The sequence below is a fragment of the Phyllostomus discolor genome, chromosome 8 (assembly GCF_004126475.2).
Source record: "Phyllostomus discolor isolate MPI-MPIP mPhyDis1 chromosome 8, mPhyDis1.pri.v3, whole genome shotgun sequence".
Taxonomy (NCBI): Eukaryota; Metazoa; Chordata; class Mammalia; order Chiroptera; family Phyllostomidae; genus Phyllostomus; species Phyllostomus discolor.
Window position 1 is genome coordinate 57,127,460 of NC_040910.2, and position 22,303 is coordinate 57,149,762.

The 22,303-nt window shown below is 40.3% G+C and overlaps 2 protein-coding genes and 1 non-coding gene across 5 annotated transcripts in view; 2 read left to right on the forward strand and 1 right to left on the reverse strand.

Moving 5' to 3' along the window:
- The window catches only part of ZNF454 (zinc finger protein 454), a 31,901-nt gene extending 20,010 nt beyond the window's left edge, over positions 1-11,891 (forward strand). For 2 of the 3 annotated variants that reach the window (XM_036032753.1, XM_028534463.2), the window contains exon 5: positions 9,606-11,891. In XM_036032753.1, the coding sequence (XP_035888646.1) occupies positions 9,606-10,939 (1,334 nt within the window). In that variant the 3' untranslated portion in view covers positions 10,940-11,891. The remainder of the gene's footprint in view (positions 1-9,605) is intronic. The other variant, XR_004904722.1, reaches the window with a different exon arrangement.
- ZNF879 (zinc finger protein 879) overlaps positions 1-22,303 on the forward strand; it is a 175,669-nt gene that overhangs the window by 90,749 nt on the left and 62,617 nt on the right. The window lies entirely within an intron of this gene.
- LOC114515434 lies at positions 3,578-3,710 on the reverse strand. Its single transcript, XR_003686184.1, has one exon. It is a non-coding gene; the product is annotated as a small nucleolar RNA SNORA41 (small nucleolar RNA).

Sequence of the window (22,303 nt, forward strand, 5' to 3'; positions counted from 1 at the left end):
TCTAAATGAGAGCTTTGCTGGATAGAGCAATCTGGGATGTAGGTCCTTGTCTTTCATGACTTGGAATATTTCTTTCCAGCCCCTTCTTGCCTGTAAGGTCTCTTTTGAAAAATCAGCTGACAGTCTGATGGGAACTCCTTTGTAGGTGACTGTCCCTTTATCTCTTGCTGCTTCTAGGATTCTCTCCTTCGTTTTTACCTTGGCTAAAGTAATTATGATGTGCCTTGGTGTGTTTCTTTTTGAGTCCAACTTCTTTGGGGCTCTCTGCGCTCCTTGGATTTCTTGGAAGACTGTTCCCTTTGCCAGTTTGGGGAAGTTCTCCTTTATTATTTGTTCAAATAACCTTTCCACTTGTTGGTCTTCCCCTTCTGGTACCCCTATAATTCGGATGTTGGAACGTTTAAAGGTGTCCTCGATGGTCTTAAGCTTTTCTTCGATTTTTTGAATTCTTATTTCATCATGCTCTCCTGCTTGGTTGATTCTATCTTCCTTCTGGCCCATTGTGTTGTTTTGAGACTCAGATTCCTTCCTTTCACTATTGGCTCTCCTCCGTGAATCTTCCTGCATCCCTTTTATGGTAATCTGCATTTTTTCATGTAATTTGCATCCAAAGTCAACCAGTTCCGTGAGCTTCCTGATCACCAGTGTTTTGAACTGTGCATCTGATAGATTGGCTATTTCTTGGTCACTCAAAAGGATGAGTCCTGGGGGACTAATCTGTGCTGCTGGAAACATGTCTTCTGTCTTTCCTTGTCTCTCCTATTATTTTATTTATTTATTTATTTATTTATTTATTTATTTATTTATTCTCCGGTCTGGTCGCTCTTGTTATGGTAGGGGGCGGAGCCTTAGGTGTTTACCGGGGTTGGGTGCCCCAGTCGCTAGATTGTGACGTTATATGTGGGGGCGGTTTTTCATCTTTTTAACTAATCTCATTTAGTGTAATACTCTGAAGATTCATCTATGTTGTCGCCATGGCAATATTTCATCATTTTTATGGCTCAGTCCATTGGACCGCACCTTCATCCATTCATCGTCAGTGAGCACTTAGGTTGTGTCCATGCCTTGGCCACCATGAATAATGCTGCAGTGAGAATAGGAGTGCATATATCTTTACAAATAACTGTTTTCATATTTTTTTGGTAAATACCCAGAAGAGGAATTGCTGGATCATGTGATAGTTCTATTCTTTTTTTCTTTTTATTTATTGTTGTTCAAGTACATTTGTCTCTATTTTCACCCCACCACACCCCCCACCCATCCCTGACCCCCAGTAAGGTTGAGCTCCTATTATCCCTCTCTGTCCTCCTCTCTGGTTACTGTCAGATTGTTCTTTATTTCAGTGTCTCTGGTTGTATTTTGCTTGCTTGTTTTGTTGATTAGGTTCCAGTTAAAGATGAGATCATATGGTATTTCTCTTTTACTGCTTGATTTCTTTCACTTAGCCTAATGCTCTCCAGCTCCATCCATGCTGCCATGAAGGGTAGGAGCTCTTCCTTCTTTCTGCTGCATAGAATTCCATTGTGTAAATGTACCATAGTTGTTTGATCCATTCATTTACTGATGGGCACTTAGGTTGCTTCCAGCGCTTGGCTACAGTGAATTGTGCTGCTATAAACATTGGGGTGCATAGGTTCTTTCAAATTGGTGTTTCAGGGTTCTTAGGATAGAATCCCAACAGTGGTATTGCTGGGTGAAAAGGCAGTTCAATTTTTAGTTTTCTGAGGAAATTCCATACTGTTTTCCATAGTGGTTGTACCAGTCTTCAGTCCCACCAACAGTGCCCTAGGATTCCCTTTTCTCCACAACTTCTCCAACACTTGTTTGTTGATTTGTTTATGATGGCCATTCTGACTGGTGTGAAGTGGTATCTCATTCTGGTTTTAATTTGCATCTCTCTGATGGCTGGTGGTGCTGAGCATCTTTTCATATGTCTCTGGGCCCCCTCTGTATGTCCTCCTTGGAGAAGTGTCTGTTCAAATTTTTTAATTGGGTTGTTTGTCTTCCTGAAGTGGAGTTGTGTGAGTTCTTTATATATTTTGGAGATCAGAAGGTGAATAAAAGACTTAAATATGAGTCGTGACACCATAAAAGCCCTAGAGGATAACATAGGCACTAAAATCTCAGATATTCCAAGTAGCAGTATTTTCACTGATAACGTCCTTCAGAACAAGGGACGTAAAGGAAAGAATAAACAAATGGGATCTCATCAAAATAGAAAGCTTCTGCAGGGCTAAAGAAAACAGTATTAAAATGAAAAGAGAACCAAGTGTAAGGGAAGACATATTTGCAGATGATACCTCGGACAAGGGTCTGATAGTTCTATTCTTATTTTTTAAAGGAACCTCCATGTGTTTTCTATAGTGGCTGCACTAATTTACATCCCCACCAACAGTATATGAGGGTTCTCTTTTCTCTACATTCTCACCAACACTTAAGTTGTTGATTTATTGATGACAGCCATTTTAGTAGTTGTGAACTGATACCTCATTGTGGCTTTCATTTGCATTTCCCTGATGAGTAGTGGTGCTGCACCTTTTCATATGTCTGTTAGCCATCTGTATGTATGCTTTGGAGAAATGTCTGTTCAGGCCATTGCCCATTTTTTTTTTATCAGATTGTACTTTGTTTGTTTTGGTTTTAAATTTTTTGAGTTTCTTATATATTCTGGGTATTAATCCTTTATCAGATGTATTATTGGTGAATATGTTCTCCCATTCAGCAGATTGTCTTTTCATTTTATTGACGATTTCCTTTGCTGTGAAAACCCTTTTTAGTTTGACATAGTCCTATTTGTTTATTTATTTTTTTGTTGCCCTTGCCTGAGGAATATATTCAAAAAGACATTGCTAAGAGCAATTCCAAGAGTTTACTGCCTATGTTTTCTTCAAGAGTTTTTATGGTTTCAGGTCTTACATTTAAGTTTTTAATACATTTTGAGTTTATTTTTATACATGGTCTAAGAAAATGGTCTAACTTAATATTTTTTGCTTGTTTTTGTTGTTTTCCCAACATCACTTATTGAAGAGACTATCTTTACCCCACTATATATCTTTGACTCCTTTGTCATGGATTAGTTGACCATATAAGACAGAATCTATTTCTGGGCTCTGTATTCCATTAATCTATATGGAATCATAATCTATATGATTTTATGCCAGTGCCATATTGTTTTGATTGTTGTAGCTTTGTAGTATATTTGATACCAGGTAGTATGATATCTCCCACTTAGTTATTATTTAAGATTTCTTTGCCTATTCAGTATTTTGTTGTTGTTGTTGTTATTGTTTGTGGTTCAATATAAATTTGAGAATTAGTTGTTCTAATTCCAAGAAGAATGCCATTGGTGTTTTTGCAGAGATTGCATTGACTCTATATATTGCTTTAGGTAATAAGGACATTTTAATGATATTAATCCTAATTTATGAGCAAGATATATTCTCCCATTTATTTGTATCTTCTTCAATTTTTTTCTTATAGCTTGCAGAGTACATATCTTTTATCTCCTTGGTTAAATGTATTCCTAGGTATTTTATACATTTTGATGCAATTGTAAATGAAATTGTTTTTTTTTTCCCCATGTCTGTCACACATATGCACACTTTCTGTTTTGCTAAGAAAGAGGTGTTTAACTCTCTAACAATTTCTTTCCCACAGAGGAATGCCACAAGTGCCACCATCAGAACAGCTGCAGACCAGTAGCTGTGGAATGAAATTGTTTTCTTAATTTCTCCTACTGATCATTTGTTGCTGGCATATAGAAATGCGACAGACTTCTGTATATTCATTCTGTATTCTGCAATCTTACTGAAATCATTTATTAGTTCTAATAGTCTTTTGTTGGAGTTGTTAGGGTTTTCTATATACAGTGTCATGTCATCTACAAATAATGAGTTTTACTTCTTCATTTTCAATTTGGATGCCTTTTTTTTCTTTTTCTTTTTTTAAAATATATTTTATTGTTTATGCTATTACAGTTGTCCCATTTCCCCCCCCTTCACTCCCCTCCACCCTGCACACCCCCTCCCACCCACATCCCCCCCCTTTAGTTCATGTCCATGTGTCATAAGTTCTCTGGCTTCTACATTTCACATACTATTCTTACCCTCCCCCTGTCTATTTTCTACCTGTCATTTATGCTACTTATTCTCTGTACCTTTTCCCCCTCTCTCCTCCTCCCACTCCCCTGTTGCTAACCCTCCATGTGATCTCCATTTCTGTGGTTTTGTTCCTGTTCTAGTTGTTTGCTTAGTTTGTTTTTGGTTTTGTTTTAGGTGTGGTTGTTAATAATTGTGAGTTTGCTGTCATTTTACTGTACATGTTTTTTACCTTCTTTTTTTTTTAAAGATTTTATTTATTTATTTTTAGAGAGGGAAGGGAGGGAGGCGGGGGAGAGAGAGAGAGAGAGAGAGAGAGAGAAAGATTCAATGTGCGGTTGCTGGGGGTTCTGGCCTGCAACCCAGGAATGTACCCTGGCTGGGAATCGAACCTGGGACACTTTGGTTCCCAGCCCGCGCTCAATCCGCTGAGCTACGCCAGCCAGGGTGTTTTTTACCTTCTTTTTCTTAGATAAGCCCCTTTAACATTTCATATAATAAGGGCTTCGTGATGATGAACTCCTTTAACTTGACCTTCTCTGGGAAGCACTTTATCTGCCCTTCCATTCTAAATGAAAGCTTTGCTGGATAGAGTAATCTTGGGTGTAGGTCCTTGCCTTTCATGACTTGGAATACTTGTTTCCAGCCCCTTCTTGCCTGTAAGGTTTCTTTTGAGAAATCAGCTGACAGTCTGATGGGAACTCCTTTGTAGGTAACTGTCTTATCTCTTGCTGCTTCTTGGATGCCTTTTATTTCTTTTTCTGGTCTGATTGCTCTGGCTAGAACTTCCAATACTATGTTGAATAACAGTGATGAGAGTGGGCATTTTTGTCTTGTTCTTGGTCTTAGAGGAAAAACTTTTGGCTTTTAAAAATTGAGTGTGATGTTAGCTCTGGGTTTGGTTGCATATAGCCTTTATCATTTTGATTTAAGTTTCTTTTATATCCACTTTTTTGAGAATTTTTATCATATGAATGTTGGATTTTGTCAAATACTTTTTCTGCATCTGTTGAGATATTCATATGGTTTTTATCCTTTAGTTTGTTAATGTGATGTATCACATTGATTGATTTGTGTATGTTGATCCATTCTTGCATTCCTGGGATAAAACCCATTTGGTTATGATATATGATCTTTTTAATATGTTGTTGAACCCAGTTTGCTAATTTTCTGTTGAGAATTCTTGCACCTATGTTTCTCAAGGATAGTAGTCTGTATTTTTTTTTTAAATGTCTTTGTCTGGTTTTGCTCTCTGGGTAATGCTGGCTTCATAGAATGCATTTAGGAGCATTCCTTTCTCTTCAATTTTTTGAAATGGTTTACAAAGGATAGGCATGATTTCTTCTTTGCATGTTATGTAGAATTACATGTGAAGCCATCTGGCCCTGGACTTTTATTTGTTGTGAGTTTTTTTATTACCACTTCAGTTTCTTTGCTAGTAATTGGTTTGTTTAGATTTTGTATTTCTATCTGATTTGGTCTTGGAAGGTTACATACTTATACAAATTTACTATAACATTTCTTCTAGGTTGTTGAGTTTGTTGGCATGTAATTGTTTGCAGTATCCTTTATTAATTCTTTTTATTTCTGTTGTGTTGGTTGTAACTTATTTTTCATTTATGATTTTATTTGGACTCTTTTTTTTTCCATGATGAGTCTGGCTGAAGGTTTTTCAATTTTATCTTTTCAAAGAACCAGTTCTTAGTTTTATTGATCTTTCCTATTTTTCAGTTCTACTTTTATTTCCACTCTGATCTTAACTATTTTCTTCCTTTTGTTTTCTTTGGGTTTTGTTTGTTCTTTTTCTAGTCCCTTTAGGCATAGAGGTAGATTGTGTATTTGGGATTTTTCCTGCTTCTTGAGGTAGGCCTGTACAGCTATGACCTTCCTTCTTCAACTGCTTTTGCTACATCATATACATTTAAAAATAGTTGTATTTTCATTTGTTTCAGATAGTTTTTGATTTCCTGTTTAATTTCCTCTTTGATTGATTGGTTGCTTAGTAGGTATTGTTTTATCTCCACATATTTGTGGCTTTTTTTCCAGTTTTTTTCCTGTAGCTGCTTTTTAATTTTCATGCCACTGTAGTCAGAAAAGATATTTGATATGATTTCAATGTTCTTGAATTTATTGAGGCTTGTTATATGTCCTGATGTATGATCTAACCTGGAGAATACTCTATGTGTACTTGAAAAAAAATTCTGCACTTTTTGGATGAAAAGTTCTAAAATATCTATTAGGTGAACTGATCTAGCATGACATTTAAGGCCATTATTTCTTTAATAATTTTCCTGTCTTGATGATCTATTGATCCATTGATGTGAGTGGTATATTAAAAATCCCCTACTAGTATTGTATTACTGTGGATTTTTCCTTTTATGTTCATTAATAATTACTTTGTATATTCTGGTGCTCCTTTGTTGGGCACATAGATATTCATGATTGTTATATCCTCTTCTTGTATTGACCCCTTTATAATTATGTAATATTCTTGTTTGCTCTTTTAAACATTTTGTGTTTTGTCTAATAAGAGTATCATACTCCAGCTTTCTTTTTGTTTCTATTTGCATGGAATATCTTTTTTCATTCCTTCACTTTCAGCCTGTGTGTATCTTTTGATCTTAAGTGAATCTGTCGTATACAGCATATAGACTGGTCTGTTTTTTTATTCATTCTGCTACCCCATGTCTTTTATTAGAACAGTTAATCATTTACATTTAAAGAAATTATTGATAAGTGTATACTTATTGCCATTTTGTTAATTGTTTTTGGTCATCTTTCTAATTCTCTGTTTCTGCCCTTTTTCTTGCTCTTTTCCTTTGTGGTTTGCTGGTTTTCTTTAGTGTTTTATATGGTTGTTTTCTCCTTATTCTTTGTATATATTTTATAGTTTTTTGGTTTGTGGATACCATGAGTTTTATGTATATCATTCTGTAACTATAGTAGTGTATTTTAAGCTGATAGGCATTTAAGTTCAAATATATCCTATAAGGACTACATTTTTTAAAAAGATTTATTTATTTATTTTTAGAGAGGGAAGGGAGGGAGAGAGATTGAGAGACAGACAGACAGACAGACAGACATCAATGTGCGGTTGCTGGGGGTTATGGCCTGCAACCCAGGCATGTACCCTGGCTGGCAATCGAACCTGTGACACTTTGGTTCATAGCCCGCGCTCAATCCATTGAGCTACGCCAGCCAGGGCTAGGACTACATTTTTAGCTCTCTCCTCCTTTATGTTATTGATGTTATGTGACATATAAGATCTCTTTTTGTGTCGTATATCTCCTAACTACTTATTGTCTTTTGAGTTTGTCTTTTTTCTTTTGACCTTCACAGTAGCTTTTTAAAATATCTGATTCACTGTATTTATTAAATGTTTGGCCTTACCTGTGAAATTTGTTCCTTTATCATATTTTCTTATTTCTGATTATGACCTTTCCTTTTCTGCTTAAAAAAGACCCCTTAGCATTTCTTTTAAAGCTGATTTAATGGTGATGACAATCCTTTAGTTTTTGCTCGTCTGGGAAACTCCTTATGTCTCCTTCAATTCTGAAAGATAACCCTGCCAGATATAGTATTCTAGGTTGTAGCTTTCTTTCTTTTAGCACTTTAAAGATGTCCTGCCACTTCCTTCTGGCCTGTCAAATTGCTGCTGATAAATCAGCTGATGGCCTTATGAGGGTTCCTTTGTGTGTAACTTATTGCTTTACTCTTGCTCTCTATATCTTTGACTTTTGTCATTTTAATTATAATATGTCTTGGTGCAGACCTCTTTGGGTTCATCTTGTTTGGTACTTTGTACTTCCTGGATATCTGTTTTCTTCCTCAGGTTGGGAAAGTTTTCAGCTATTATTGCTTTAAATAAAGTTTCCATTCATTTTTCCTTGTTCTGGAATCCCTATGATGCAAATGTTTGAGTCCCAAATGAGAGCCTCACACATTAACTATGCCTTCTCCGCCCCCTCTTGAAAGGTCCTGAGCTCATTTTTGACTCTACAGTACTATAAGACTATAGAAGATTCTGAATCTCTGCTTAGTGTTAGTCTCCTGCCCTGAGAAGCATAAGAATTCAGCAAATTATGTGAGATAAAAAAACACTAAATTTTGGAATCCCCTCTCTATATTTCCCTTTTCTCCCCAAAACTAGACTATCAAGTTGGCCTCAAGTGATGTACATGGGATGCCTTTAGACAGATTTCTTTTCATTTCAGATTTCCCAGTTTTTTCCATAGGTATATTGGTCTGCCACAGGCTACTCTATCAGGTCCAGAAGTGAAAGTCAGTTCTTAAGTTTTTGAGATTTGGCAGTATTAGTGTTTAATGTTGACCATTCTTTGTTTTGAGCAAAGATATATATTCTGAGTTCACCAGGATTTTTAGCCTTAAAGTACACCTATTTAACTTTCTCAGATAACTTTTAAAGAGGTTTTTTTTTTTTTTTAAATAGCTCTTTGCAGGTTTTCTTGATTGAGTAGAGAAAAAAAATAATGAGGGAGGCTCGTTCTTGATAGCACTTTCCCATAATCTGCATTATGTGTGTTTAGCAGCTAATGCTTATTATTCCATTTCTTAGTGTAGAGTCTTAAATAGACAACATAAAAGGTACATATTCACAAATGCATATGCAAAACTAATATGCAATTCAGAGCTCTACTTGTTAATATCAAGGTACCATGAAGGGAAACAAGTGAGACCATTGTTAAGTGTGAAATTTGTATTTGGTGAAAGGAATTATTTTGTCATATAATTCATGGGGCTGTGACTCCTCTCCTAAGAGCAGAGTTCCCTTCTAGTTGCCTAGTATTCCCCTTTTCCTAGATTCAGGGCCTTGCCCTCTAAGACGTGGTGGGTACATCCTGGTTCTCTGTGCATTCACCTCATATAGATGTCACATTATTCATATAAGTTTGAAGATGTTGCTTCCTCACCAGTAGCAGGAGGTCCTTCACACAGCCTTAAGAGTAGCCTAACTTTTTATCATCCATCTGAATGCTCAAATGACTATATAAAACATTAAAATATTGGTTTTGGTAGTTACTTGAGCTGAATTTTTTCTGCCACATTCATTCTTGCTAGTTTCAATGATTTCTTAAGGTCATCTGGATTGTTACGATGACTATATCATTATAGGTACATTATAGGTACAAATAAGGTACATTTTTTCTTATCTGTTGGCATAATGTGGACTGTATAGGTTTTTCAATGGCTTAGAAAGTCAGATAGCTTCTCTGCAATCACAAATAAAATAACTGTTATACTCAGGATCGCAACCCAGGCCTATGACTTCTGGACTTAAGGATCCCAAGATCCTCCTGCTTATCACATTGTACATTTGATCAATCCCTTCCTATTTTGCCCTCTGTTCACCTCTTTTCCCTTTTCCTTTCTTCAAGAAATCTTCAAAAATGCTATCTTTTTATTAACATTTTAAACAGACTCATCAACTTAATCCCAACTAGATGTTTTGCTAGGATAAAACAGACATTTATTTTTGATGTCTTTCAGACTGGATGCCTCTCCCTGTGAGTAAGAAATCTACTCTCAAGGCAGATATTCCTGAAGAAGAATTGGATCAGTGGATGATAGAAGGGAGATTCACTAGCAGGAGTCACTGGACGTGCGATGGTCCATGGGAATGGCAGCACGAAAGCCGCCAGGTGAAGCTGCATAAAGGGGTCCTCACTGCCCAGCAAACCTCACCTGTGAGCAGTGACCAGGAATGGGATGGATCTGGGAGGCGCCACACTATGAGCTCATCTTCTGTTCAAAGTCAGGGATTTCAGTCTAACAAAAAAGCCTTTGAGTGTAGTGAGTGTGGAAAAGTCTTCACTACAAGTTCGACCCTTAATAAACATCGGAAAATTCATATCGAAAAACTTAGTTCTAATCCGAAAACTCTTATTAAAGAGAAACGGTATGAATGTAGAGAATGTGGGAAGGCCTTTCACCAGAGCACACACCTTATCCATCACCAAAGAATTCACACTGGTGAGAAACCGTATGAATGTAAGGAATGTGGCAAGGCGTTCTCAGTGAGCTCCTCACTCACTTACCATCAGAAAATTCACACTGGAGAGAAACCTTTCGAATGCAACTTATGTGGAAAAGCTTTTATCCGAAACATACACCTTGCCCACCATCATAGAATACATACCGGAGAGAAACCTTTCAAATGTAACATATGTGACAAAGCCTTTGTGTGCAGGGCACATCTTACCAAACACCAGAATATTCATAGTGGAGAGAAACCCTATAAATGTAATGAATGTGGGAAAGCCTTCAATCAAAGTACAAGTTTTCTTCAGCATCAGAGAATTCACACTGGAGAGAAGCCCTTTGAATGTAATGAATGTGGAAAGGCCTTCAGAGTGAACTCCTCCCTGACTGAGCACCAGAGAATTCATACTGGAGAGAAACCTTATAAGTGTAACGAGTGTGGGAAAGCTTTTAGAGATAATTCATCCTTTGCTCGACATCGGAAGATTCATACTGGAGAAAAACCTTACAGATGTGGTTTGTGTGAGAAAGCCTTCAGGGACCAGTCTGCCCTAGCCCAGCATCAGAGGATTCATACTGGGGAAAAACCATATACATGTAATATATGTGAGAAGGCCTTCAGTGACCATTCAGCCCTTACTCAGCATAAGAGAATTCACACTAGAGAAAAACCTTACAAGTGTAAACTCTGCGAGAAAGCCTTCATCCGAAGCACACACCTCACCCAACATCAGAGGACACACACGGGGGAGAAACCGTACAAATGCAGTAAGTGTGGGAAAGCCTTCAGCCAGACTGCAAACCTCATTCAGCATCAGAAACATCACATTGGAGAAAAGTGATTGCAGTTTAAAGAAAAGAGCTTTGAGACTGAGTGTATGAATAATTGAAGGTAAGAGAATCCATTCCAGAGGATAACCATGAAAGCTTATGTCAAGATAGTCATTTTATTATTGAGGATCAAGCTTCATAGTATTGTGGGTTTTGAGAATTTAAGAATGTCAGACACTCCTCATGGTTCAGAACTGCCTCACCTGAATAGCAAGCAGTACTGTGCAATTAGTCTGAATCGCCAAGTATAAGAATCAATATGGAGCTTCATTAACAACTTAAAAATTTGTTTATCAAATTTACATTTTGATTATTAAGAGAAATTATACAATTCTTAGCCCCCTTGGCCTAGAATTCACACATATCACTTCTATTGACACCCCATTAGGGACAGCTAACCATATGACCTGACATGGAGACAAGAAAGGTGGGAAGAGGCTGGCAATCAACCCAGTGAGGTCCACATGCCTGTGGTGCTCTGATGAGCTGTGTACAGGCTGAGTGTATGAAAATCAAAAATAGAAATTGTAAAATTATAGAAATTAAGGAACAAAGGAACAAAACAGTAAGAAAATGGTCTATAAGACTTTCACTTTACCTGAATCTCTCACGTAAGAGGGTGTCTGTCTCCTTTTGGCGTAACCCTTTGTTCTCACCCACACTGCTGACATCCAGGGTAAAGGGCATGCATCCTCTCATGTGTCAGCTGGGACTGACTGAAATGCTGCTCCCTATCTTCTGTGTCATGCCACCTTTGGCCAGATCTCCCTGGTTTGTGTGCCCACTGGCTTTCTGCCTTTCTTCTCCTTCCAGTACAATTCATTTGAATGGTGTGTCCCTCTTTTGATTTAGCAACCCCTAACTGGTAACATCATGTCACTTATTATCCATTTATACTTGGGGAATATAGTGATCCAACCTCACACACAGTCCATGAGTCTGGGTATCGCCCCAGATCCAGCTTTTAGAACTTGGAACTGCTGCCTGGGAAGCAGAGATTAATCAAAATTCCTGAGTTTCTCTGGAGTTTCTCTGGAATCTCAAAATTCCAGTTTCTTTGGACTTCAACTTGACTTTGACCCTGGGGTTATACCTAAAGTAGGGTCTTAGTCTGTGTAAATACTACCCTCCAACTGTTTGTACTGCAGTTACTCTATGCACAGCAGGCAGGCGCACCTTGGCTTCAGGTGGGACAGTCCCAACCACCTGTTTGTGTTTGAAGTCACCTCCACTTTTCTGATTTGCCATTTCCTGTTGTGCCACAGACAGGAGAAGCAGAGCCCACAGCCTGTTCTCAGAAGGCTCTGCCCCCCTCTCTTTCCGTCTGGGCAGTCCCCAGTGCCCCTTGCATTAGAGTTTACTTGTTATAGCCATGAATATGAAACTGCATCCTGGTCCTTGCTCTGCCTTTGTCCGGTTTTCTGAAGGTATTAACTGTGTTCATAGGAAAAGCAGAGAGCTTTGTATTTGTGCTTTTTCATTGGAAAATGGCCACTTCCTCTCCTCCATCTGGGTATTCCACTGCCTAAAGTCTATCCGGTTGTGACAGTGGTGAGCAACATGTTGAGACTTCTGATTCTACAAGTCAAGAAGTGGTCACCAGCACCATGACAGTCTTTGGCAGGAGCAGTGTCTGTGCCCAAAAGTTTGAACGACACTCTAGTCCTGCAGGTACAGATCATTCATCACCTTAATCTTTCAGCTCGGTCATAGAAATCACAGATAAAATAACATCTGTGGTGTCTTCATACACACAGTTTCTGGTGACATGTCCCTTCTCCCTGCCCCCACAAAGAATGGGGAGCCCACACCAGTGCAGGCTGTTGCACTCTGCATTATAAAGGTGGGAGAGCAAAGAGACCTGGTCTGGGCAGAAGGTAACAGGTTCCTGGTTTATGGAGATACACCCCATCAATCTGGGCAGCCTGTTGATCCCTATAAATGCTGCACCTCAGCTCCCAGCACAGAGGGGGTCTTCCATGTCATGGTGGACTCAGTGGACTCCAGGTTAAACAGAGTTGAAGCTTGCTGCTGTCTAAAAGCCCAAGTTCTCTGAATTCAGCCAAGTTATGCCCAAGGCATTAGAGACTCCTAGGAACAGCTCATTCTGTACCTCACTTTTCTAGACTTGCAGATTGGCCACATGGACACTGACTGATAGAGGTGAGGACCCCTGGGATCCACCCTTCAGGGTTACAGGGTCTGAGCTGGTATGTGCCATCCCCAGCACATCCAGCCCACCTCCCACTACCCTTTGTCGCACCTACATGAGAGACTTCCAGCACACCCAGCACATGTACATGGCAGAGGAGGTGCTGGGCTTATGTGTGAACCAGGCTCCCCACCCCCTCACATGACTGAAGCTAAGCTATGAGCCGAGAAATGGACCTTGGCCCAACTCTCCCAGTTGTGCACTTGGAAGTTGCCCAGTGGGGAAACCCATTGGAAGTGCCAATTGCTCTCTGCCGGAGGGGGTGGGGGTTAAGTAGAGGAGTAGCCTCTAGACCTGGTTACATTCTTCAGTGTCTATGGCCTCCCATGAACAGCCACTAAAACTGCCTGTTCTCAAGGAGAAAAATGAAATTGCTCCAAATTTCCCCTTGTAAATTCCTCTAATCCTTCTGCCTTGTTAGGTTTCAACTCACATGTAGCTGATTGATTTTGCACGTGGTTCTCCCTGCCCACCTGAGTTTGCCTGGCTTTGACAGCAGCATCTAAGATATTGCCTTCTTGCATGCTCAGCAGCTGCTTTTCAAATGGCACCTTGGGCCCTGCCTGGTATGGCTCAATGGATGGAGTGTCTGCCTGCCAACCCAAAGGTTTGCTGGTTAAAATGGCACCTTGACTTTGCAGCAGGCTCGGTCTCAAGGGTTATTTGAAATAAAATAGCCCTAAACTGCATGCATGCCTTAGGTTGAGAAAACAGTTCCCTTCAACATCAGTTTAATCTAAGAATGGGTAGCCTCCAGCTGTCTGCGTCTTCTCCCTCCTCTTCCCCTTTGCACTTGTGCTGCCTCCTGTACACAGCTGGATTAGCCGGCAGGACAGTGTGGAAACAAAACTCTGCCACCTGCCATAGGAGGATTCCCAGCTTCCTGGCCAGCCTCAACTCCTGCTAAATGTATTTTTGGTAATATTTTTACTTTAAATATTTTATACCAGTTTGTGAAGGAAAAGAAATACAAAGCTTGATTTTCCCTATAATTTAATTTTCTCAGTTGTGCAAATGGTCATTCTCTGCAAGTGCCAGGATTTGGTCATGAGACTCACCCTTCTTGTTCTGTGTGTTACCTTGTATGTCACACATCACTACCTTAAAAATTGTTGCCATGAAAGTATTTCAGTGTATTTTTCTGAAAATAAATGAGAAAATACCCAGTGTTTAAGCTGTACACATTGCATTTGTGCTGCCTGCTTCCCTAATCAGGTAAAACTAAGACATGACAGATTTGTGCTTCTGGTCCTACCTCCACATATGGCCTTCCAAACTTCCCTGGCCCCAGACACCATAGTGTTCCAGCTGCATCCTTTCTGCTGGGGAGAACAGTTAACATTTGAGGGCATACCTTGTGTTAGGTACTGTAAGCACCCAGTGTTTATTAACTCAATCAATCATAAGCAGCTGTTTCTACCATCCCCTCTTGAAGGTTGATGAAAGGCTTTGATGACCCCAAGAACAAATATACCTGTTGAGAAGACCCCTAGTGGCTAACTGGGCTCAAATTATAAACAACCTGGAGCTGTTGCTAAACAGGGGCAGCTTAAGCAAGCCACACTTAAGGGAGGAGTTGGCACTAAACTGCTTGCCTCCCACACTACACTGCTTGCCTGCACTGTGCCTGTCTGAGCTAGTCCTTATAAAGGAGTTCTGGAATCCTATTTCAGTCAGTAGGATTGAGACTCCCTATCCAATCAGAGCTGGGCAGCTATAGCCTCCTTACCAATTAGAGTGGCTGTTCTGGCCAATTAGGACAGTGCTTTTTGGACCAATAGAAATGTAGGATTTGGAGTCCTTATTTGCATGAAAACAGACCAATTGAATCAGGGGAGGGGCCTTCTCTAAATAAGTTAGCTTCCCTTCAGGGTGGGTGTGCACTTTGGTCCCACTTCCACAGATGGTGGGCAAGTGTTACGGATTCCTGAAATTACAGGGAGACTGACTCCTTAGGGTAGACTGTCTTCTCAGAGTCCAATTATGTAGCTGTTGCAATAATTCACTTTAGTAAGGGAGGTGTCATTAGTTGTTCCTTGGCAAGTAATGATCTCATAGTCCTCATCTTCTAGGTTTTCTTTAATCCAAACTTTTCTTATTCTTTCTAGTGGTTTTTATTCCTACCATCATAACATGCTAGATATGCTCACATTGTAAGTCATATCTTGAGCTCTTACTGTATCATCCAGGTACTGTGAACATTGCCTACTTTGTGCCGTGGAATCTAAACAAAACTGCCAGGTGTGGGCACGGGCAATGACCTATCACTAGACATGGTTTTCCTACTCACTTTATAGATGAGGAATCTGTGACTTGTCCAAGATCACACAGTGTTAGAGTAAGAAAAGCAGCTTCTGATCCTAGAAACCAAGCCCTTAACCATTAAGCTGGACTGCTTGTGGGTCTTGGAGAACTGGTCACGCTGGCCATCAGTTTTCACTCACCTCTCCTCTCTCTTCCTGTTTATTCCCTTCCCCAAACAAGGCAACACCAAAAGTGTTTCTAAGAATGCTGGTGCATGCATGACTTAGAGCAATACTATTTCAGTGAATGCATGTCAAACTCTGAAAACACACATGCACAAAAGATGTTTCTAAGATATTGTTGGCCTTAAAAATAAGAGTGCTTGCTGTTTCACCAACAATATGCATCTATCTGGGAATAGCAGAGGCACTGCAGTTTGGAACGAGCAAACTGTGGAGAACCACAGGTATGTGGGAAGATCAGGGGAGAGGCAAGGAGGAAGTGGGGAGGGGCCATTTGGAAGAGCTCAGTGGGATGTCAGCTCCACATTGGCTGGGCTGTTGTTGGGGAAGGGAAAGTTCTTCCTTCTGCTGGGTGTGTCAAGCAAACATCTTCCTGGTTGGTGTCTGAGTGATAGTATATGAGAGTTCCCTCTCCAAGGCTTCCCTTCTTGAGTTCAAATGAAATATCCTTTCTTTATCTTCATAATCTTAAAACAGTGGGCAGAGTGGTCCTCTGAAACTTGTCAGAACATCTCAGTGTGCTCTTCAAGTCCTCCAGCATAACCCTCCCATATCTCATTCACCTAGGATCACAGCCTGCGGACTCCACAGGACAGTCCCTTAGTACTTCATGTCGTAGTTTCTTATATCCACTTGGCTAGGCTGTAGTGCCCAGTTATTCAATCAACCACTAACCACTGTGCTGTTTAGGTACAGTTAATAGTACAGGCAGTTGATTTCAAGTAAAGAAGACAGAAGACAGAAGTAATTGTCCTCAATGGGTGGGCCCTATGCAATGCCTCAGGAGCAAAAATTCAGGCTTCCCAGAAGAGAAGTAATTCTGCCGCAAGACTACAGCACCAGCTCTTACCTGAGCTTCCAGTCTGCCACCTGCCCTACAGATTTCAGGCTTGCCAACCCCCACATTCATAGGAGCCAATTCCTTAAACTATATCTCTTGAATATATCTATATCTTTGTCATCCATATCTATATCATCTCCTCTATTGGTTATAGGACAGATAGATATATAGATTATCATTTTCTCTGTGCCTTTGTATTATATATATGTATCATGTATATATATATACACGCACACACACATGCACACATACACACCATATATCCTCACAGCCTATATCTATAAGTATACTATATAATACACTATATCCAATAGGAAATATACAGATATCTTTCTATATAGAGAGATAGATAGAGATCTGTATCTCCATTCATCTATGTATTGGGGTTCTCCAGAAAATCAACATGCCCTATTGGTGCTGTTTTTGTGGAGAATCCTGACTGATACACCTCGCTCCCTTTCCCCCATTGTTTCCTTCCCTCACCCTGCTCTAACCACACTGGCCTCCTTAGTGGGTCCTCATACCAGCCGCACCCTATTTTTGGGCCTCTTCACTGGCCACTCCACCTGCTGGACCCCCTCTCCTCAGTAACCCAACAGCTCGCTGCCCACCCCCTCCCAATGCTGCCTGTCAGCGACACCCACACTGAATCACTCTATCTAATATGGAAGCCCATCCCCTCCAACCTTCCCCATTCCCCTTACCCTGCTGTAGTATTTCCTTTTTTCCACAGTGCTTGTCCTCTTCTGACAGACTGAGTATTGGATTTATTTGTATTAAAAACTGTTTATTGCTTGTACCCACCATTAGGATGTAATTCCCAGGAAGGAAATCTTGCCTGTTGTGTAGACTGATGCAGCACAGAGGACATTCCCATGACACTTGTTGGAACGACAGCGAATGAGAATGCTGCAGGGGTCAGGAAATTGGGTCTTGGCTGTGAGATGGGGTCTTGGGAGACCAGTCAGCTGAGGGGCTTGGCTTGATGAGCTGGGTCCACATGGAAGTGACTAGTAGGGCTGGGGGTCAGTGCTAGGGAAATAGCATCAGTGATTGGGCATCTCTGTGGGGTTGCTAGGAGACTTTGGCTGTCGGTAACTATAAGAGAGACCAATTATCCAGCCCAAGGTCACCCATCTAACAAGTGGCAGAGCTGGAACTGATCTCAAGAAGTCTTAACCTCAACATTGTACCATTTGAAGATGTGAAAACTGAGTCAAGAAGTATACAGTGGCAGGGGCAAGACAATGTCTGTGGATTCTGGAAAACTTCCCTGCCTGACAAGTCCAAATGAGAAAAAGAACTCAGAAATTGATACTATGGGCCAGTTCAATATTCAAGAGTTCTGGTAGAAGAAGCTAATGATACCAAATCTGCCAGATTATATCAGGGAACAATATGTGGGAACAATATATGCTGGCCTAGTGCAGTCTTCCTGCTATTTCTGTTTCTGAATCTGCAGGTAAACATGAGACTAAATCACAGCCAGATGCAGGTACCAGGACAGTGCAGGGCCCACAGCAACATTTCTCTAAGTGTGGGGGCCAGTGCCTTGCAACGATGACTTCAATGTTGGTTGTAGGACACAGGAAGCAGAAAGACCAGTTAGTATCCTGTCATAGTAATCCACAAATGAAGTGATGAGGCTTCAAATGTCCAAATCCAGTATCTTGACAAATCTACCTTTTTGCACCCTTGCCTGCATTTTCCCTCCAGTGCTCCTGCTCACTTGCTCTCTTTCAGAACTATATCCCACCTTGGTTCCTATGCTGTGGTCCACAGGTTGGAAGATCGTCTTTCAAATGCCCAGCCTATTTGTCATTACTGTCAGCACTCTGCTCTTCTGTCCCCACTGAAACAGGATTCCTTCTCAAAGCCTAAGAGATGGAAAATACTTACACTTGGGCATTTTTCATATTTAGAAACAAAGATGTCATATAACAGAGTATTCCTGAGGAGGATTCATTCTAGAAAATGATGGTAAAAAGATTTACCTGGAATTATGTGTTTATTCTATTTTAGGAGTCTTACAAATCGATAGCTATATTTTTTAAAAGCAACAGAAAACCCAAGCCACACTTTTGGGGGAAGTTACATTTATTTAATAAGGATCACTGAATAAAGTGAGAGGCAATGAATGTGATGAATTTGGGGGAAATCTCTAAAGAACACAGAATGTAATAGATGTAACAAAGTTGCTGTAGTAAATATAATAAATGTGTCGAAAATCACATCAATAAGCCTTCCGGACAAGATGAAGGCATAGGTTGATACATTTTTCTTCTTGCACAACCAAAAGAAGGAGAAGAACAAATTTAAAAACAAAATATTACCAGAACTGCCAGGAAATCTAACTGTATGGAAGTCCAACAACAAAGGAGTTAAATAAGCATTCATTGAGACCAGTAGAAGGGGCAGAGATGGGCAGCCAGGGTGGAGAGGACTCACGGCAAGGTGGTGGCTGGCAAACTGGGTGTACACAAATTTGGGTATGAATAAACTGGGAGGAACAAATGGGGAATGAGACAGACCTTGAAACCCAGGGTTCCAGTGCAGGGAAATAAAGCCTCAAATCCTCTGACTGAAAAATCCTGTGGGGATTGTGGCAGCAGGAGAAACTCCCAGCCTCACAGGAGAGTACTTTAGAAAGACCCACAGGTTCCTAGACTATACACAAAACCACCCACCTGGGAATCAGCACTAGAAGGGCCCAATTTGGTTGTGGGGAGTGGGGAAAGTAACTGAAAGCTGGCGAAGGGCTGAGCATGTGGCATTGTTCCCTCCCAGATCCCTCTCCTGCATACAGTGCAACAACACAGCAATGTAGGTTGCCCTGCCCTGGTGAATACCAAAGGCTCTGCCCCTTACAACCTAACAAATGCACCAAGAAAAAAAAAATATGGCCCAAATGAAAGATCAGACCAAAGTTCCAGAAAAAATACAACTAAGCAATGAAGAGATAGCTAACCTATCAGGTGCAGAGTTCAAAACACTGGTAATCATGATGCTCACAGAAATGGCTGAGTATGGTCCCAAAATAGAGGAAGAAGTAAAGGCTATGAAAAGTGAAATAAGGGAAAATGTACAGGGAACCAACAGTAAAGGGAAAGAAACCAGGACTGAAATCAAATATTTGGAACAGAAGGAAAAAAGAAACATTCAACCAGAACAGAATGAAGAAACAAGAATTTAAAAAAAATGATGAGAGGCTTCAGAACCTCCAGAACAAGTTTAAACTCTCCAACATGTGACTCATAGGGGTGCCAGAAGGGGAAGAGGAAGAGCAAGAACTGGAAAACTTATTGGAAAACATAATGAAGGAGAACATCCCTAATCTGGCAAAGGAGACAGACTTCCAGGAAGTCCAGGAACTCCAGAGAGTCCCCAAAAAGTTGGACCCAAGGAAGCACACACCAAGGTACACCATAATTACATTACCCAAGATGAAAGATAAGGAGAGAATCTTAAAAGCAACAAGAGAAAAGGAGACAGTTACCTACAAAGGAGTTCCCATAAGACTCTCAGGTGACTTCTCAAAAGAAACCTTGCAGGCAAGAAGGGGCTGGAAAGAAGTATTCAAAGTCATGAAAGGCAAAGACCTACATCCAAGATTACTCTACCCAGCAAAGCTATCATTAAAAATGGAAGGGCAGATAAAGTGCTTCCCAGATAAGGTCAAGTTAAAGGAGTTCATCACCAAGCTCATTATATGAAATGTTAAAGACTTATCTAAGAAAAAGAAGAAGCTAAAAAATATGAATGGTAAAATGACAAAAGACTCACAACTATCAACAACCAAACCTAAAAAAACAAAAACTAAAACTAAAATGAACTAAGGAGACAGCTAGACAGAAACAGAGTGACAGAAACAGAGATCACATGGAGGTTATCATCAGAGCCGGGAGAACAGGGGGAAAAGTACAGGGAATATGAAGCATAATGGCAGGTACAGAATAGGAGTGGTTAAGAGTAGTATGGGAAATGGAGAAGCCAAGGAACTTATGAGTGTGACCCATGAATATGAACTAAGGTGGGGGAATGATGGTGGGAGGGGGGCACAGGGTGGAAGGGAATAGAGGGGAGAAAATAATGGGACAACAACATAATCAATAAAACATATGTTTTAAAAATCACACTAATGAAAAGGTATAATTAGTATAAAAAGACCCTCCTATAGAACTCACAAAACATTGTACACAGGTAACAACCTTACGAATTGTTAAGTAAATGCTCATGTCAAAGTGTAATCTTATTCTCTTTTAAAGAACTCATACCTCAGAGAAGACTATGATTGTAATGTGGTAGTCTCCAATTCAGGACACATTTCCACTGAAACATGTAATTCATGCTGGGGAGAAATTATCCAAGGACCGTGAATGTGAGAAAGCCTCCGAGTACAGTTCAGTTTTTATTCAACCTCAGAGAACCACATGGACAGAGTGGCTTCTGAATTCCACAGATCTGAAAACAACTTTATTTAGGAGTTCAAAGTGATTGATTGGACACCAGACAATGCAAAACTATGCATGCAAATAGAGAAACACCTTCAGGGAGTTGTAAACCTCACTGAGAAGTAAAGAAATTATCAAAGTACCAGACCTTGTGTACACATGGAAGGTGGAAAAGTGCTCTTGTAGAAGTCAAAACTTTAAATATGTTCAAGAATTCAGAAAGGGACTGCATGATCACAGCGAACATGACGATCCACTCAGGAAGGAAGGACACCCAGTACATGCAGAAGGGCTCATGCTGTGCAGTCAGACAGTGGGCCAATATGAGAAGACCACAGAAGAAGACAGAACTCATGGTGCAGCAGGAATTCACAAACAGAGACAGGAGGGATGAATATGGAGAGAGTATGGAAGGAAGTCTTCAGCAAAACACCAGGACTTGGAGTCAGAAACCCCACATCACAGGGAGACATCCTCTAAATATGTAAAGGCTTTTACTAAGAACTCATCTGAACTCTGAGTCATAGAGTTCAAATGGGAACAACCACAAAATGTAACAAATGTGGAAAAAGTGATCCAGCAGAAGCCAAGACTCAGAGAACATCAAAGAATTCACACTGGGAGAAACACCAAGAGAATGGTAAACTCAGGAACACCTTCATTTTGGGGTCAGAGCTCATTGACTCTACAAGTTCGTACCAGAGAAAAAAAACTATAAAAGTGTTCATATGGAAGAGACTTCAGCAAGAAAGCACAATTCATTGTACACCAGAAGACCCACACAGGTGAAAAGCCCTGTGGAATAATGAATTAGGAAAGCATTCAGCAAAATATGACATTTCATAATTAGCAGAGCAGAGAAACAAGCCTTGGAAATGCAACATTTGTGAGGAAGGAGAATCTGTGTGTTACCCTAAGGAAATGCCCTATCAACTTCAAGAATGCAGAAACACCTATTCAGAACCTTCATGCATCAGAGACTCTGTGTAGTGAATAGTCTATGTTGTATGATGTGTGGCTGATCTTCAAAATCAGTGCCAGACATTAGATACTAGGGAATTGACACTAATAAAAAGAGCCCACTTTAAACTTTAGTTCTACCCCAAGAAAATAAAATTCCATTACTAAGGGGCCAAGATGGAGGGGTAAGCAGACATGCTTTGCCTCCTCACACAACCATAAGAAGGTTCACAATTAATCTCAAATCAAAAAACACCCAGAACTGCCAGGAAATTGAGCTGTATGGAAGTCTGACAACCAAGGATTTAAAGAAGGATTTAAAGGATTCATCCAGACGAGTAGGAGGGGTGGAGCCAGGGTGGAGAAGACTTGGTGTGGCAGTGACCAGGTGGTGGTGACAGACAGCGGGATGGGTGGTCCCACAT